Below are 17,823 nucleotides of genomic sequence, written 5' to 3'. Positions count from 1 at the left end.
GAGAAAGCGTGTTTAAATTAAGCATGCACTGAGTAGCAGAATAGTGTACATGGTTAATGAGACATATGCATGGGACCACCATATGCCTTTCACATGCTCACACACATGCTTACTCAATTGCAAAAGGCTGTATTACTCAGCCTCTCCGTGAATCGCTACCTTATCGTGGTGGAGGGGTTTGTGTGTCACAGGGATCCCAGGGGCTATGTTGTCTGAGGGCTTTTGCCCCCTGGTAGGGTCTCCCATGGCAAATTGGTCCTGGGTGAGGGACCAGACAAAGAGCGATTCAGAAGACCCGTATGAAAAGAACATCGAGGGAACAGTTTACCCTGCCGGGATAGGGTTACCGGGCCCGCCCTGGAGCCAGGCCGGGGAGGGTGCCCGAGGGCGGCGTCTGGTGGCGGGCCTTAGTCCATGGGGCCCGGCCGGGCACAGCCCGAAGAGGAGACATGGGCCCATCCTCCCGCAGGCCCACCACCCGCAGGGAGGCGCCATAGGGTCGGGTGCATTGTGTGTCGGGCGGCGGCCAGGAGCGGAGGCCCTGGCGGACCGATCCCGGCTGCCAAGACTGGCAATAGGGACATGGAATGTCACCTCTCTGGTGGGGAAGGAGCCTGAGTTAGTGCGTGAGGTTGAGAAGTACCGGCTAGATATAGTCAGGCTCGCCTCTCGCATGGCTTGGGCTCTGGAACTAGTCTCCTGGAGAGGGGCTGGACTCTGTCTCAGTCTGGAGTTGCCCCTGGTGAGAGGCGGCGGGCTGGGGTGGGTATTCTAATATCCCCGGCTTGCTGCCGGTGCGTTGGGGTTTTTCCCGTGGATGAGAGGGTTTGTTCCCTGCGCCTCAGGGTCGGGGAACGGGTCCTGACTGTCATCTGCGCTTATGCGCCGAGTGGCAGTTCAGAGTACCCAGCCTTCTTAGAGTCCCTGGGGGGTGCTGGAAGGTGCCCCACCTGGAGACTCTGTTGTCCTGCTGGGAGACTTCAATGCTCACGTGGTAACGACAGCGAGACCTGGAGGCGTGATTGGGAGGAACGGCCTCCTGATCTGAACCCGAGTGGTGTTTTGTTATTGGACTTCTGTGCAAATCACAGTTTGGCCATAACGAACACCTTGTTCGAACATAAGAGTGTCCATAAGCGCACGTGGCACCAGGATGCTCTAGGCCGCAGGTCGATGATCAATTTTGTAATCGTATCACCAGACCTGCGACCATATGTTCTGGACACTGGGTAAAGAGAGGGCTGAGCTGTCAACTGATCACCACCTGGTGGTGAGTTGGATCAGGTGGCGGGGAAGACGCTGGACAGACCCGGTGCACCTAAACGCGTGAGTGAGGGTGTGCTGGGAGCGTCTAGCAGAGGCCCCAGTCCGCGAGATCTTCAACGCACACCTCCGGCAGAGCTTCAACAACATTCCGAGGGAGACTGGGGACATTGAGTCCGAATGGACCATGTTCAGCGTCTCCATTGCCGGGCTGCTGCATTGAGCTGCGGCCGCAAGGTGGTTGGTGCCTGCCGTGGTGGTAATCCCGAACCAAATGGTGGACACCAGAGGTGAAGGGAGCCACCAGGCTGAAGAAGGAGTCCCATCGGGCTTGGTTAGCCTGTGGGACTCCAGAGGCAGCTGACAGGTATCGACAGGCCAAGCGGAATGCGGCTCGGGCAGTGGCTGAAGCAAAACTTCGGGTGTGGGAGGAGTTCGGAGAGGCCATGGAAAAAGACTTTCGGACTGCCTCGAAGAGATTCTGGCAAACTGTCAGGCGTCTCAGGAGGGGAAAGCGGTGCTCTACCTGCACTGTGTATAGTGCTGGCGGTGCGCTGCTGATGTCGACTGAGAAAATTGTCAGACGGTGGAAGGAATACTTGAGGACCTCCTTAATCCCACTGACACGCCTTCCGAGGAGGAAGCAGAGTCTGGGGATGAGGGAATGACCCGCCAATTTCTGGGGTCGAGGTCACTGAGGCAGTTAAACAACTCCTCGGTGGCAGAGCCCCTGGTGTTGATGAGGTCCGCCCGAGTTCCTGAAGGCTCTGGACGTTGTAGGGCTGTCCTGGTTGACACGCCTCTACAATGTTGCGTGGAGATCAGGGGAGTACCCTGGACTGGCAGACCGGGTGGTGGTCCCCATCTTTAAGAAGGGAGACCGGAGGGTGTGTTCCAACTACAGGGGATCACACTCCTCAGCCTCCCTGGGAAAGTCTATGCCAGGGTGCTGGAAAGGAGAGTTCGTCCGTTAGTCGAACCTCGGATACAGGAGGAACAATGCGGTTTTAAGTCCTGGTCACGGAACACTGGACCAGCTCTTTATCCTCTCAAGGATACTTGAGGGTGCATGGGAGTTTGCCCAACCAGTCTACATGTGTTTTGTGGACTTGGAGAAGGCATTCGACCGTGTCCCTCGGGTGTCCTGTGGGAGGTGTTATGGGAGTATGGGGTGTCTGGCCCATTGCTACGGGCCATTCGATCCCTATACAACCGTTGTAAGAGTTTGGTTCGCATTGCCGGCAATAAGTCGGACTCGTTTCCGGTGGGTGATGGGCTCCGCCAGGGCTGCCCTTATCACCGATTCTGTTCATAATTTTTATGGACAGGATTTCTAGGCGCAACCAAGTGGCGGAGGGCTTTCACTTGGTGGCCTCAGAATCTCATCTCTGCTTTTTGCGGATGATGTGGTTCTGTTGGCTTCATCGGTGAGGGCCTCCAGCTCGCACTGGAACGGTTCGCAGCCGAGTGTGAAGCAGCGGGAATGAGGATCAGCACCTCCAAATCTGAGGCCATGGTTCTCAGCCGGAAAAGGGTGGAGTGCCCACTCCGGGTCGGGGATGAGTTCCTGCCCCAAGTGGAGGAGTTTAAGTATCTCGGGGTCTTGTTCGCGAGTGATGGGAGAAGGGAGCCGGAGATCGACAGACGGATTGGTGCTGCGGCTGCAGTGATGCGGACGCTGCACCGGTCCGTCGTGGTGAAGAGGGAGCTGAGTGTAAAAGCGAAGCTCTCAATTTACCGGTCGATCTACGTCCCGACCCTCACCTATGGCCACGAGCTGTGGGTAGTGACCGAAAGAACGAGATCGCGGATACAAGCGGCAGAAATGAGCTTCCTCCGAAGGGTGGCTGGCCTCTCCCTTAGAGATAGGGTGAGAAGTTCGGCCATCCGGGAGGGGCTCAGAGTAGAGCCGCTGCTCCTCCACATCGAAAGGAGCCAGTTGAGGTGGTTCGGGCATCTGACAAGGATGCCCCTGGGCGCCTCCTGGGTGAGGTGTTCGGGCATGTCCCACGGGAGGAGGCCCAGGGCAGACCCAGGACGCGCTGGAGAGATTATATCTCGGCTGGCCTGGGAACGCCTTTGGTGTTCCCCGGATGAGCTGGAGGAGGTGGCTGGGGAGAGGGAGGTCTGGGCTTCTCTGCTTAGGCTGCTGCCCCCGCGACCCGATCTCGGATAAAGCGGATGAGGATGGATGGATGGATGGATGGATGTATTACTCAGTGTAGTTTTCCTTCCCATCTGTTGGGAACTGAAACCATTCTAATGTACTGTACATGGTTAACATTTGATGTAACACATTAAACAAAAATACTGGGCTTTAAGGTTTTTTTGCTGGTTAATCATGGTAACATATTGTGAAGTTACAGTACAACCTGCATGCAGTATTTTGCATTACAAAGTCTGAACGTACCTTTGAATTATAGAATGGAAGCGTCTCTAATTTTTTTTTAAGATGGTCATGAGATGAAGGCCAACTAAATAAATAAATCATCTTTATAAATTTGTGTAATCTTTTATTCATGAGGTGCCTCGATAAATCTGTTTTCAGTAATAGCTCTTACCTGTTATGTTGTCCCTGTGAAAATGAGACCATGGGTCTGAGGCCCACCATTCACCCCAATCTCCATATCATTTGGCAGATTGGGGACTAAGGGTATGTCTTCACAGGCATGGGTTAAACAGATCAAATAGAGAAATACTGACTGACAGCTAAGGGCCTGGCAAACCAGTAAGACACTACCATGAAGCCTCTGTTGCAGAGTACGTTGTGATTGCATGCCACTAAATTCATCCATAGAAAGATTTAGCTGGCAAGGTTATTGCATTATTACATTGCTGGTAAAACAAACAGCTGCTGCGGGCATTAGTGAAATATAATGAAAGGAAAAACTGTGTCTAAACATGAAGAGGCACAGAGAGTCACAGTTACGTTCTAGCTGATGTGTGGCAGCAACCATTCAGCTGCTATCAGCTACTTTCAGAACACATGAGATAAATCCACGCATTTTTAGGCAACAAATGAACCTGTAAGCTGCATTATTTGGTTTAAAATCTTTAAAAAAAAAAACACTAAAAATGTGGGACGTTTACAAATTACACCTCCAACGGATGCTTCTGTCCTGCAACATTCAGAGATAGAAGCTGCGTTCGGTGATAATAGAGCGCACTGTGTGAGTTTATTTATAATGGTTCAGTACCAGGTTTCGAGATAAAAATCGAACTGCGTGAGAGGGAAAAGAGGGATAGATAGCTTTATCTTTTGTCATCACTATCATTAGTCTACAGTTGCTTCCTATGAACGTCAGGGAGACAGCCATGATTTATTCTCTAGAAACACTGTTATTGTACCACTACAGCTTTTTTTTTTTAAAATCCTGGGTTATTGTTTATTCATTTACTTTTAATGCAGTGTCTTTCATTTCTAATGTATTATTTCCTCAAATGCATTAAAAAGCTCATTACTGTCTCTGTGTGTGCGTGGGTGTGTGTGTGTGTGTGTTTGCGTGTGCACTGCACACAAACAAAACACTTATGATTCTTCACTGCCTTTAGAGAGAACTAACAAACACATGATATTAATTTTATCTGCTTGAGTCAGCTTCTTCTTGGATTGGAGATTTTAGGGGCAGTAAAACTGTCTGGTCCTTGTAGCACAACTGGTAAATGTTTAATTTCATGTATGTGTGTTAAAGCTGCCTTATAATAACTTTCTTGCATGTAAAGATTAACGGGGACAGTGGTGTCCGCATAGATAGTTGTGTTCTTTGTTTGTGCACTGCAGCTGAGCTCAGTTACCTCACATGTTGTAAAATAGCTATGCACTGTTATACAATATATGCAGCACAGAGATATAGCTCTGACAGTTTTTGTTGTTTTGCATACTGTGTATTTATGCTAAGTTATGTTTTGCCTTTAGCATGTGTGTCCCCCTTGCTTAGTTAATGTCTCTTGTGAGTTCCAAACTGAATTATGCATTCTGATTCATAGCTGTTTGTAATACTAGAGTCAGTAATGATTTAAAGGTATCTAATTTTGTATGGATGGCAATGCATGGCTGGATTATATCTGGTTTTAATATTACTAACATTTGGCAGTTTTATGATCATCACATACTCTGCAGTGCAGTACATCTAACCACAGTGGCCACTGACCTCCTTAGAGAGCACAAATTCTGAAAGTAAGAATGAAAGTTAGTAAAATGGAAGAAAAAGCATAGAGAGCAGAGACACCCTAAACTGGGTCATCAAAGGCAGTTACCTCAATTCATCTCTAATAATATACCCTAGCCCTGGGCCCAGGTTTGCTAGAGTTGCCTGTATGATGGCTCAGGCTGCTTGATGAATGAGTGTGCCAGGCAGCACTATAGCCTTCCAGACTGTGCTGCAGGGCTCAGAGATTGCCACTGAGGACAACCATGGTCAGCAAATCAATTCATAGCTCTCTAGAGAAGTAGTGAGTGCTTGCAAACTCATCTGCCTTTAGCATGGATGATTCACTTGTCACCACATTTTCCCCGTAGCCTGTGGGATGTTCTCCTGTCCTGTTTTGAGCAAGATTGGTGTGACTGAAGTGACTTCACCTATGCAATATCTGAGCTGCAGCCTATTCTGCAGGGCAGGATATGGGAATGTCAGTGGAGATTTAATTAACACCTAAAGGCTGTGTAAGCCTTTACGCTGTGCGCTGATAACAGCCAGCTTGCATCCCATTGGAATTTCGAAGCAATTTTTTATGTCTATTAATAGTTTGGAGTACGTGCTGGGACAGACAGATCAGAGATTCCTGAGCAGAACTTTGATTACAACATCAGACGTGCTCCTATCTCACCCAGGGAAAAGACTGCTTTAGACCAAGTGGGGCTTTGGCTCAGAGGCAGAAAACAGCTCTTAATTCTACATAATTGTACTGTCCTAGGGAATAGTTTGACCATTTTAAATACAGAAGGGATATTCTGGCATCTCTTCATTAAGAATAATCCTTCTGACCCACATCTTATTACCAACAGCATTATGCAATAATCAAACAATGTTGTAAGTTCTGTATAATAATAATAATAATAATTCATTGAAAGTATATTTAAGTACATTTGAAATTGCAGGTGTGCAGACAAATTATAAGTTAACACAATAGTTATTTACAGTCTTCAATGTCAGGTCAGGTTAGCAGTGGCAAAGCATATGAATGACTAATCTGCATAATTCTGCACACATAGGAAATATGTTTTTTTCTTATGGTAATAATATTGAGGTGACAAAATAACTGAGGTATTTGCATGGTAATTAGCACTAATGATGTTTTTAGCATGGTGATTATATGAGTGTCTGCTGAGGCTGAACTTCCTGAGGGATCTGAAAAGAAGCTTTATTGTCACAGCTTTGTCTTCCTGCTATTGCATTGAGTGAGTAATTGGTTCCCTCCCTCATGTTAGCATAGCCACTAGGAAGTGGCATTAGCCATCAGTACAACACCAACTCCAAAAAAGTAGGAATGCTTTGTGAAATGTGAGTAAAATGATTTGCAAATCTCATAAACCCATGTTTTATTCATAATTAAGCATATAAAAAATATCAAATGTTTAAAATGAGAAAATGTGACAGTTAGAAAAATAAAAAAGAATTTGATGAATTTGATTGCATCAGTGTTGTTCCATTCTTGTCTCAAACAGGATTCCAGCTGCTCGACAGTCCTCTGTCTTTGTCATATTTTTCATTTCATGATGCACCAAATGTTTTCAGCTGGTCAAAGGTCTCAATAACAGGCAGTTCAGCACCCAGACAGTCTTGCTGTTGTAACAGAGGAAGTATGAGGTTTAGCATAGTCTTTCTGAAATATGGAAGGTGAGAGCATCTGTCATTTTAAAACCTATATATACCTTCCACCACCGATAGTGCTTTTACAGATGTGCAACCTGCCAATTCAATAGGCACTAATGTTGCCCCATACCATCACAGGTGAAGGCTATCTCTGAACCCAATGTTCCTCACCTATTTGATCCACCTGTTACACAGTGGCCATGTTTTCTAAAAGAATTTCAAATTTTGTTTGTCTGACCAAAGAACAGTTTCAAACATTGCCTTAGTCCACTTTAAATGTTCACTGTTTCTGGATCATGTTCCTGTGTTCACTTGTTTGCATGATACAGCTTTAACCCGCAATTGCCGATGGCACGGTGAGCTGTGTTCCCGTCTTGATTGCGTGATTTAAAATCTATGGATATGTACAGAGGCAAAATTACAAAAGTGGTGTTATTGTCCAAGAAATTTTGTATCTTATGGTACAGACATACAAAAACATGCAGAGAAAGTAACAGAACAATTGCTCTGGTCTTGTTTCTGGTGCAGATTTTGTCAAAACAATGGACTATTTCGTTTTATTTTTGTAACCAGATCTTGAAAAAAAATAGCGAATCAGTATGTTCTAGGGGCACTGGTCATCATACAATACCATATAATCCACCTTTCTTTGAAGGTTTACTTCCAGCTAGACAGAAACCCCCCAAAAGATCCAGAACTCAGTGGAGGAATTACGTATCTCAGCTAGAATGGCAATGCCTTTGGCTACCCTGGGAGGAAATGAAGAACATTGCTGTAGGCAGGGAGATGTGGAATACTCTGCTTAGCCTGCAGCTAACATTGACTTTTGATAAGCAGAAGAAATGGGATGTCTGGCATACAAATAAAAATGTCACAGTGTAGTTAAAAGATTTGTAGTATAAAGCAGTTAGGCAATAAGTGTACACAAAAGAACAGTCTGAATAGTTTATTCTGTCACTGGTTATTGACCTTTTAGCAGGTGGATACTTGTAGGAATAAATTATGTGACAGCTCTTTTTTCCCCTTAAAAGCTGGTAGTGGCAGCTTCAGGGTTGAACGGTGTATTTATGTTAGATAATCAGCAAATCAATGATTTGCTTTCACCATGAAAGCTATGTGATATATTACAGTGTTTTTGCATTGTCCCTGGCTGTTGAGTATTCTGTTAATTTATGTGAATCTCCATCAGTGACAGGGAAATCAAGTGTGCATTACAGACGATTTCCCCAAAATGTGAAAACTTGAGGACTGAAAGAATTTTGCCAATAAGTTGCTTTATCAGGTGTTCAGATAAATTAAAAAAAATCAGTTATGTGAGTGTATTCGAAGACCCCAAACACAACTCAGTGACTAAATTCTAAAGCTATTTATGAATATTTTAATTAACTATGCACTATTAACTATCCAAACTTAGAATGAATGAATGTTCCCTATAGTAACCAGGTGTTTATTTGTGTAGTCACGACTGTAAAGCCTTCTTAACCTAAATGAAGTAAACAGTCTTTCTTTAACTGTGACAAATACGTTCTTGTATATGTAACTAAACCAAAGACAAACATGTACATTGCCTTATGTGTTTCCAGTTGTTGGAGATGTTTTCTGACTTGGTCCCTTCACCCTAATCCATATATTAAGTTTTCATTCCGTTTATATATCTAACATTAAATAACTATTTCTGTTTTACCATCCATGTACAACACAGCTGTGTGTGAAGGTTAACTTAATGTGAAACAAATGTGAAGTCATTTTGAAATTACTCTGAGCACATTTTTGTGTGTTGTATATTCAGTAAAAAAGCAACAAACAAAAAAACCCCCAAAACAAACAAAAAACAACATCCTAATATCCCAATGCTTTGCTTTTTCTCAGATTTAGTCTTTTATGTGTTTTTGTTACTCTCTGTAAATGTTGAGTGTTTGAGTTACATTATCATCACTATCATGACTGAAAAAGCGGTGCAGATTTGGGACAGATTTAAGATTGTTCATTTTGCTGCATTAAAGCGTGTAAACAAATGTATGGTTGCCATTCCAGCCACATTCATATGAAACCATTACAAATGTCAGTAGGGCATGCAGCCAATATTAAACCATATTAACACTGTGACTCTGTTGCTAACCATTTCTTATTTGCAATGATGCCAGTTTAAATGCCGTTTCTTGCCTAACAGGGAATTACAAATGCTAAATCAAGCAGCACAAATGAATGTTCACTGTGCTTGTCAGGACTGGATGGAAATTATTCATGCAATATGAATCTTTTCCCTCCAAGATGAGAGAGTATGTCATCTGCACTGCATGATGTGTCTTCTCTAATGGATACAAATACTACTCTGTTATGAAAATGACTCTACAGAGTTTTTTTTTTTTAACAGTATTTCTTTATGACATAATCTAGTTTTTGTCTCCAAACAATATTTAAAATAACATGTTTATGCTAGCGTATATGCAGCAGCTGCAAGTCTGTTTGAGTGTCTTTCTCCTTCTCTTTCTCTTCCTTTCTCTGTGTGTCAATGTTATATATTTGAAAAATTAAACAGTAATATCTGTTAATTGTATTAGTAAATAAAACACATATGACAATACTATAAATAATCTATTGGTGTTGATGGTGTGTGGGCAGATGCTTTCTCTCTTCCTGACTCCCCATAATGACTTTTTTAACATCTTCATCTGAAACCCTCCATGTTTTCATGTTCATGGTGCCTGAATGACACACTTCTTTATGAGCTCTTCCTCTTAGTTAGAACTTGTATTGCTTTTGGGGGGCAATAAACCATATTTAAGCTTTAAAATTAGGCCACTCAAATTTGTGTATGGTGCCAATTTGTAAGGCACTTAACAATTTGTATTACCCATATAAAACCATGTGAAGAACTGCCCTGTGTCCGCTGCCTTGTATGACTGTTGGAGAAGAAGCAGTGTGACCTTTACAGTGAAAAATTTTACAGGAGAAAATTACTGAGAGTCAGATCAGAGAATCAAAGATTGTATACAACTAGTAAATGCATCTGTGTTCATCTAATTTATCTTTGTGAATAAAAACATTGCCTAACCTGAAGAACAGCCTGAAGAAAAGCCACCCTGCACAGTTGTCTTGGTAATGAAGTTAAAGGAAAAGATCTGATGGTTGCCCTTTTTTCCAATAGGGAACCATGCACAACTTGGATATTACCTCGCTGAGGCAGTACTTAAAGACTATACCCTCAGCTCGCTGTGAGCCAATTTCATGGCTGATCTCCTCAGTGTGAGGGAGTGCGACAGGTCAGTTCTATCCCAGCAGGAAAGGCTTGACCCAGTGGCTTTCGAGGACTCTGTCAATGGGATCAATTCCAGCTTATGATGATTCTTTTTAACAGGGTCAAGAGAAAAATCCAATGCAAATTAAAGATGCATTATTTATTCATGCATGGATACATTCATCACTGTCCTTGTCATTGCACATTTTTGAGGACCATATGTTGATTTCCCGAAATAATTACAATGTTTTTGACCAAAAGACTACACGTTCACCTCAAGTATGACCTCAATCCCGGTTTAATCGAGGAAGAATTCATGAGATTTTGAATACAGTTGTGTTTTTCATTTGACTGAATTTTTGTTAGTAGGTTGTGAAACAATAAACAAAATACCAAAATATTACATTTTCAAGCCTACTCTAAAATTCTGTCACTTTTCTGTCAGAAAAAACTGTTTTTATATCAGAAGAGTCTGATCATCAGCAGTAATAAGTCAATCTGCTACACTTCTGTAAGCATGCGTAACCATAACATAATCAGAAAAAAGACTCTAGACTTGATAAACATGAGCAAAAAAGCATTATCTGAACTATTTTCAAATGCTTAAGATCATGAAAGAAATGTTTACATTTATATAAGAAATGTAAAACACTTCTTTTTTCTTTTCCATATTTTCAAATCTTATTTGACAAAGTCACATGATTAGGTAATTATTTGTATTAATTATATATGATATAATATTCAATATTTATTAAATTAATATTTAATTTAATATCTGACTGCTATCGCAACATGATGATTCATTAATGGAATTAACCATAGTGTATGACATGATGTGTTAATATAATGAGGTTAATTTAAATAGATTTCACTGATTCTGATGAGAAAAAAATTGTATTTCCTAAATGAACAGCTGACGACATTTCTACAAGCCTTTAATTAATTTGTTGTTTTATGTTGTCATTTTATTGTTTTACATTATTTTTTTATTTTATTTCTGGTTTCATTGTGAAGCACTTTGTGATTTTTATCTGTGAAAGGTGCTGTATGAATACATTTTACTTACTTACTCATTAGCGAAGATTTGCAGAAATTCTGCAAGTTTGTCAGGATAGACATTTTTATAACTTGAGGAAACACTCAAGTTATAACATGTGACATGTGAAAGCAAGGAAGAGCTGTGGATTTATTAGTAACTGCTTTTTTTCTGTACTAAAGCATATAAATTGAAAAGACACTTTCTGAGTCCATTCTAATGACTTCCTGAGAAGTTGTTCCTTAGCTGCCACCCTGTGAAATGCAAAAGATTTATAGGTTTGCTTTTGCTCAGTATTTAATTAGTTGAGGCAAATGACAGGTTCTCTGAAAAGCTAACTACTGTATGTGTTTGCAGGGGAAGCAAGGGACAACTTACATTGGTAATAGGGCTCAGCTTTAGACTTCCCTGTCATTACTGGATATATAGTCAATTTAGGCAGTAGGAGGTCTACTTACACCTAATCTTTGAAATTCTATCCCTCTGTGGCTGCCTTTGACATACACATGAGGAAAAGCAAAAGATTTGAAATAATTCTTCCAGTGAGAACACTTTAATTAGTGGTGTAGGCTGACCAATAACATTCAGTATTCTAAGCAGGAAAACTGCAACATTAAAACAACTTATATTTATATATTATAAAGAAACAAACAAATTAACAGAAAAAAGGTGACAGTAATGAAATCAAAGCATCTCTTAATAAATTCTATGAAGAGCCATCTGGGAAGCAGAAACATGATGGCATGATACTCTGTCTTTCGAGACACTGCCATAAAGAGACGCTGCAGGAACCAGTTGCTTAGGCGATAAAGATTTTCTTATAGCAGCACGACAATCTATGGTAGATGCACTCGATAAGAAAACATGGAAAAAATACACGTGCAACGTTATACATGTTAATTAAAAAATTAATTCAGACTCTTGGAATTTTGTGCCAAGGTAATGATCTGTTGCAGATTGTTTTCACTAGGCCAATAAATGTGTGTTCTCTGTTCTGCTCAATAAAGCTAGCAACAAAGTTGTATGGAGTGTTTGTTTTCATGGGTGCTTCTAATACATTAAAATATTTGTCCCTTGGATAGATGCAACAGAAGATGGATGATCTCTTTTCAGAAGTAATCATTTTGCAATTACAAAATAAAACATTTTTATTTCCCTTTTTAGAGTAAAAGATAGACACATAAACCTATTTGCCAGTCAAACAGTTATTTAAGCTACAGTAGCTTGGCTCAGATGTTAGCAGTTCTCCATTAACTTTCTTTTTTTTTCCTTTTGGATTTTGCATTGATAGCTGGTTCCTTTCTGCTTGAATGGGAATAAAAACATTTTTTTTTTTTTTTATTATTATTTTTTTTTACAAAAAGAGCAATTCATATCAGTATCAAACATAGTCAATAAGGGTGTAATTTTGATATACTAGCTGAGTTGTGCTTTAGGTGCTTTAGACTATTTGCTTGTTTGATGCTCTTGTTTTGCATATTTTTCATGTGACTAACATTAAAACTCAAACATTATTCTTTTTTTTTAACAGTTGCAAAAAAACTGTATATTGTAGATATGAACTTTCCCTTATTGCCAACTTAGAAACTGTAAGTAGCTATCTGTGTTTGTCTATGTGTATATTAACAACTGCAACTCTGAACCATGTTGTGTAACTTCTGAGTGAGAAAACTGGAACATTTTAGCATAAAATAAAATTCACTAGAAGATAAGTTCAGCGGTGATGTCAATTATAGGTAAATTAAAAATTAATAGTACCGAGGGCAGGGGCAGATGTGCCTGAGGCTACTTCATAGCTTGCGGACAAGATACTGACATGTCTCCTATTAATTATGACACTTATCCATTCCATTAAAATGTCTAGAGAGCTACTAAGTGATGGGTATCTGGCAATTACTGAGTAATGATGGGAAATATTAGATGACATCCTCTTTATTGCTCCTGAAAAGACTTTCAACAGACGGCCACTGTCTAAGATATGGCCAGGGGAATACCACTGAGATTCTATTCTGTCCTGGTTTTTTTTTATTACTTTTTGCAGAAATTTATTAACTCTGATACATTATATTTACTAGTTTATTTTCAAGTGCTCTTATATTTTCCTAACCACAGGCACACATTGTGCCCATTGAAAGTCTAATGGGTTAGATTTTGGCATCAATTACATCTAATCATATCATCTCCTGTCATTCTCTTTTAAAGAAGGTCCTTTCACAATAAAAGAAAAAAAGATGCTCATATTAGAAAAGGTGCAGCATGTTACCTTTTACATGCAGCTCTCCACTGTGACATTTTATTAACACTTTGATATGATATCATGTGACCATTCAAGTGTAGTTATTTTAAAATATATGGCTCTATTGTTTCTGGGTTTGCAGGTAAAGAAGCTGAAACGTATCCTTACAGCTTCCAAAACGACTAGAATGTCAGAAAAGGGTTCATTTTTGCCTTGTGCAGTTGTGATCCTTGTTACTGTGGTAGTCTTGAATATTGCTTGTTGTGTTATTGGCTTTTCTATCGGTCTTAGAGCAATATTTGCTAGCTCTTTTCACATTAGTTTACAAACTGGTAAACACTTCTTCTAACCTACTGCCAGGAAAGTTACATGGCCAAAACATTTCTCCTCAGTCACCTTTCCAGGTCGAGATAAAAACAAATACACCACAGGTATAGTAATGTAAGATGCTGCATTATTATCTCACACTTCTTTTAAATACAAAAACATCTGAGAAAATAACAATGTTTTCCTTTTGAATAAACCAAAACCTTCTTCAATATGTGAACTGACCTACGAATTCAAAAGTGATAACTCGACTTCATATTCATATTCACACTTGTCAACTGCTATTCGCTTTAAATTTGCAAGTGTGGCGTTAACGTATGTTTTAAAACTGACAGACTGAGGAGTTTACGCAAAGGTTATAAATCTTCTTAATATGATACAGCATCACAGATGGAATTAAGATTGGATCTACAGTATTTATGACATAGAAAATATATTTTAGAAGAAAACTGAACACAAAGAGATGACAACAAAATGCATTTATGTGTAATTTCTTGTTGTTGTCATTGAGAGTGGAGAGTTCCAACTGGAACAGAGCCAATAGCAGTTCTTTTAACTGCCAGATTAAAAGCTTAAAATTAAATTTCCATAATATTCAATTACTAATAATTTCATTACATTTATATAGTTTTATATAGGATAGCTTCTATCTATGGATGAGGTTGCTTTCAGCTATTTAACCACACATATCACATGTATCCAAGTCATAGAGTGTGGAAAGTCTTTCACTGGTCTTTTTTGAAGTGAGAGGTTAGATAATTTCAGCAGACTAACACTAAATCTGTGTGCATTTATCTTTCTCCTGTAGGGTGATGAAGTCCTGACAGTCATCAAAATGAAAGCACAGTGGCCAGCCTGGCAGCCGCTTAACGTGTAAGTGATATGTCTTTAATTATGATGATGCCTGTTTGTGGTTTTGGAAGGTTTATAAGAAATGTAACAGGACATTATTTTATGCTTAATACCAGGACTTTTCAGTTATCATAATATAAATAAATAAATTAGGTGATTATCATGTCATGCATTCAAATATTCCTGAGGTTGTGAAATAAAACTCTTTTAGACAATAATACATAAAAGTCAAAACATTTTTCACTTATAAATTGATAGACAAAATTCATAAATTGCTTGCAAACCCTAATTTATTGTATAAAATGAATAATATAAATAGTTAAACTTGATTTTTTAATGCTGTTTAGGACTTAGATGTGTAAAGATGCATAAAGGCTCGTGAGCGAAAATAAACTGTCAAGGCCTGCGGTGCTTATTTGCATCTTGGATTTGCAGTGTATCAATGACAGACAAAAAAAAAAAAAATCATAAATTTATCAAATCCAAGGAGCCAATCCTGTCAATGTGATATGGGACTATAATGTGTCAGAGCTGGTACACAGGAACAAGTTTAATTAAGTTGACTAGGATCACTTCTGGAATTCGATGATTTTTGTTTGAAATCAATATATCTTAGATACATACTAGTGCATGTCAAAAAAATAAATATTATATGTTTTTGTTTATTTAGTTTTGATGATTATGGCTTATAGGTCATGAAAAACAGAAATGCAGTATTTCAGATTATAAGAATATTTAATTTTGAGTTACAGTGAATTATTTTTCAAACATTATGAATATGGTCTAATCAGTCTAGTCTAGTACACACAGTCATCAGCACCCTCCGCAAGGAGCTACAGACGGTCATTACTGAAAAAGGACTGGCTGGCAGGGTGCTGTATCGTAGTCTTGAGCCTCATTTCTTCATATTTTGCTTCCAAGGAGAAAGGCTTTCTTGTAAGGCAACAACCCGGCAGGACCCAAGTTGCAGGCTGTGCAAACATGCCCCAGAGACTCTCGAGCACATAGCTGTAATACATAAAATTCAATATGGGACACTATACAGTGAGAGGCACAACCAAGTCACTGGGATATCATAGAGGAACATTCATGCCACATGGAAGTTCCCAGCTCCTGATGGGAGATACTGCCAGACGTGGTTAAGAACCCCAGAGCTAAGGTCCTGTGGGACTTCAAGGTCCAGACAGTCAAGCAGCTGCTGGCCAAGAAATCAAACATACAGATGGTTGACAAGGAGCAGAAGACCACAATTATGATTGATGTGGCAATCCCCTGGGACAGCAACATCAGAAAGAAAGAGTACACAGAAAAAAACGGAGAAGTACCGAGGGCTGAAGGGATAACTTGAACAGATGTGGAATGGTGAAGTCCAAAGTGGCCCCAGTGGTAATAGGAGCGTTATGCGCTACAACCCCCAAGCTGAAAGAGTGGCTCCAGCAGATTCTAGATACAACATCAGAGGTCTCTGTCCAGAGGTGTGCAGTCTTAGAAACAGCTAACATATTGCACAGAACTCTCAACCTCCCGGGTGTGGTCCTGAGGTTAAGGAACACTCACTATTTCTATTTAATGAAATTTCAAAATCTTAATCATTGCCAGTTGTAGGGTCTTTAAATGCATCATTGATTGCAGTGCAGTTCTGATTTCCAACCAATATTTCAGGGATTTGTTGAGCCATTTCAAGCAAGAAATCTTATCAGTAGAGTTTGTTCAGTACTGTGAAAAAATGACTCAGTTTTTCACTCAAGTTCACTAACACTAATCGGTAGTGCAGTGGAGGCTGTGGGGCTGTTTTGTAAGACATTGGGGAATGTGCAAATTGATTCTATATTTGAACTTTAAAGTAAAAAGTCTTATTTTGTTTTGTTTTTTTAAATCTTACAAATATTTTTAACTGCATTGATAAAGAAATGCGATTACCTTGAAGTAAAAAGATTTGCAGCAAAAATAAAGGCTGATGATGACTAAATCATCCTGTGAAGTTTTTAAGATGAAGTTATCATTTTAAATTAGATCATCAGAGCTCGCTGATCAGTGAAAACCACCAGCGACACTAACTTTGCACATTTATTTACCCCTATATTCATATGAGTCATTTACATTCTCATTCATGTCAACAACAAGAACCTGTTTTATTCCGTTAGTATAGAAAAATGTCCTGTGTGTTGTTGTGTGTGTGTTGTTTCTCCAACCATAGAGCTAGAATAAGGGCAATGGGATTAATATCTGAAGGGAAGAACACAGCCAGGAATAGAAGCAATGATATCCACAAGGGCTAATTAGCCTACCCTGCTCTGTATATGCAACCAATTAACTGTTTCACACAGTGATTATGAACAGCACATGCGAGAGTGTGTAGGATCAATTGTGTTGGTTGGAGGAGGAAAAAGGAAAGGACATTTTATGTAAATAATTACAAACCATGGTCACTGTGCGTCGAAAGAGTCAAGTATACATTTCAGTCATGAAATTCGAAAATGCACCATGTAGTGTTTAAAAGAGTCTTATTAGGTTTGCATATGAAATTACATACAAAATTGGATACGTGTACTTGTGTGCAATTGTGTGTTAAAGGTACCAGCAAAGCAATGCAAATATCTAAGCTGGTGTGTCTCAGTGTTTGTGCTTCTTTAGGTGTATGAATAACTTTTCTGTGCAAAGTCTAAGCACCCATGGGAAATTTACATATTTTGTTTTATACAACCCCTAGACTAAACACAGAGTAGAGATGGGCCTTTATCCCGAAGTTAAAGTGTCCATAATAATATGCTTTTATTATATATGCCTGCCAAAATAGGGTTATGTGCTTTAATGCTAAAATAACAAATTGTCTTAAACTGAGCATTACTGAAACACCTCTTTTCAATACGTCTAAGAAATGCTAGACAGATTGTCTAAGAATCGCTTCCCCAGATGTTCAGTTTGCTCTTTTGACTAGCTAGCATGATGAAATTTGAGTTCTCTGAGTATTCCCCAAAGTTGCCATGTCTAACAAAGCTATTTTGCCAGCTGGATATGCCAGATCCTCTTCTGAAAATACCCAGCTAAGAGTATTTGA

The 17,823-nt window shown here is 40.1% G+C and overlaps 1 protein-coding gene across 1 annotated transcript in view; it reads left to right on the top strand.

Annotated features, from left to right (window-relative positions):
- spon1a (spondin 1a) overlaps positions 1 to 17,823 on the top strand; it is a 57,911-nt gene that overhangs the window by 27,003 nt on the left and 13,085 nt on the right. Inside the window, exon 7 of the mRNA XM_031756925.2 lies at positions 14,722 to 14,786. Coding sequence (XP_031612785.1) covers positions 14,722 to 14,786 — 65 coding nt within the window. The remainder of the gene's footprint in view (positions 1 to 14,721; positions 14,787 to 17,823) is intronic.

The sequence above is a fragment of the Oreochromis aureus genome, linkage group 1 (assembly GCF_013358895.1).
Source record: "Oreochromis aureus strain Israel breed Guangdong linkage group 1, ZZ_aureus, whole genome shotgun sequence".
Taxonomy (NCBI): Eukaryota; Metazoa; Chordata; class Actinopteri; order Cichliformes; family Cichlidae; genus Oreochromis; species Oreochromis aureus.
The sequence above is the reverse complement of the archived record's forward strand: the minus strand, read 5'-3'. Positions and strand labels throughout refer to the sequence as shown.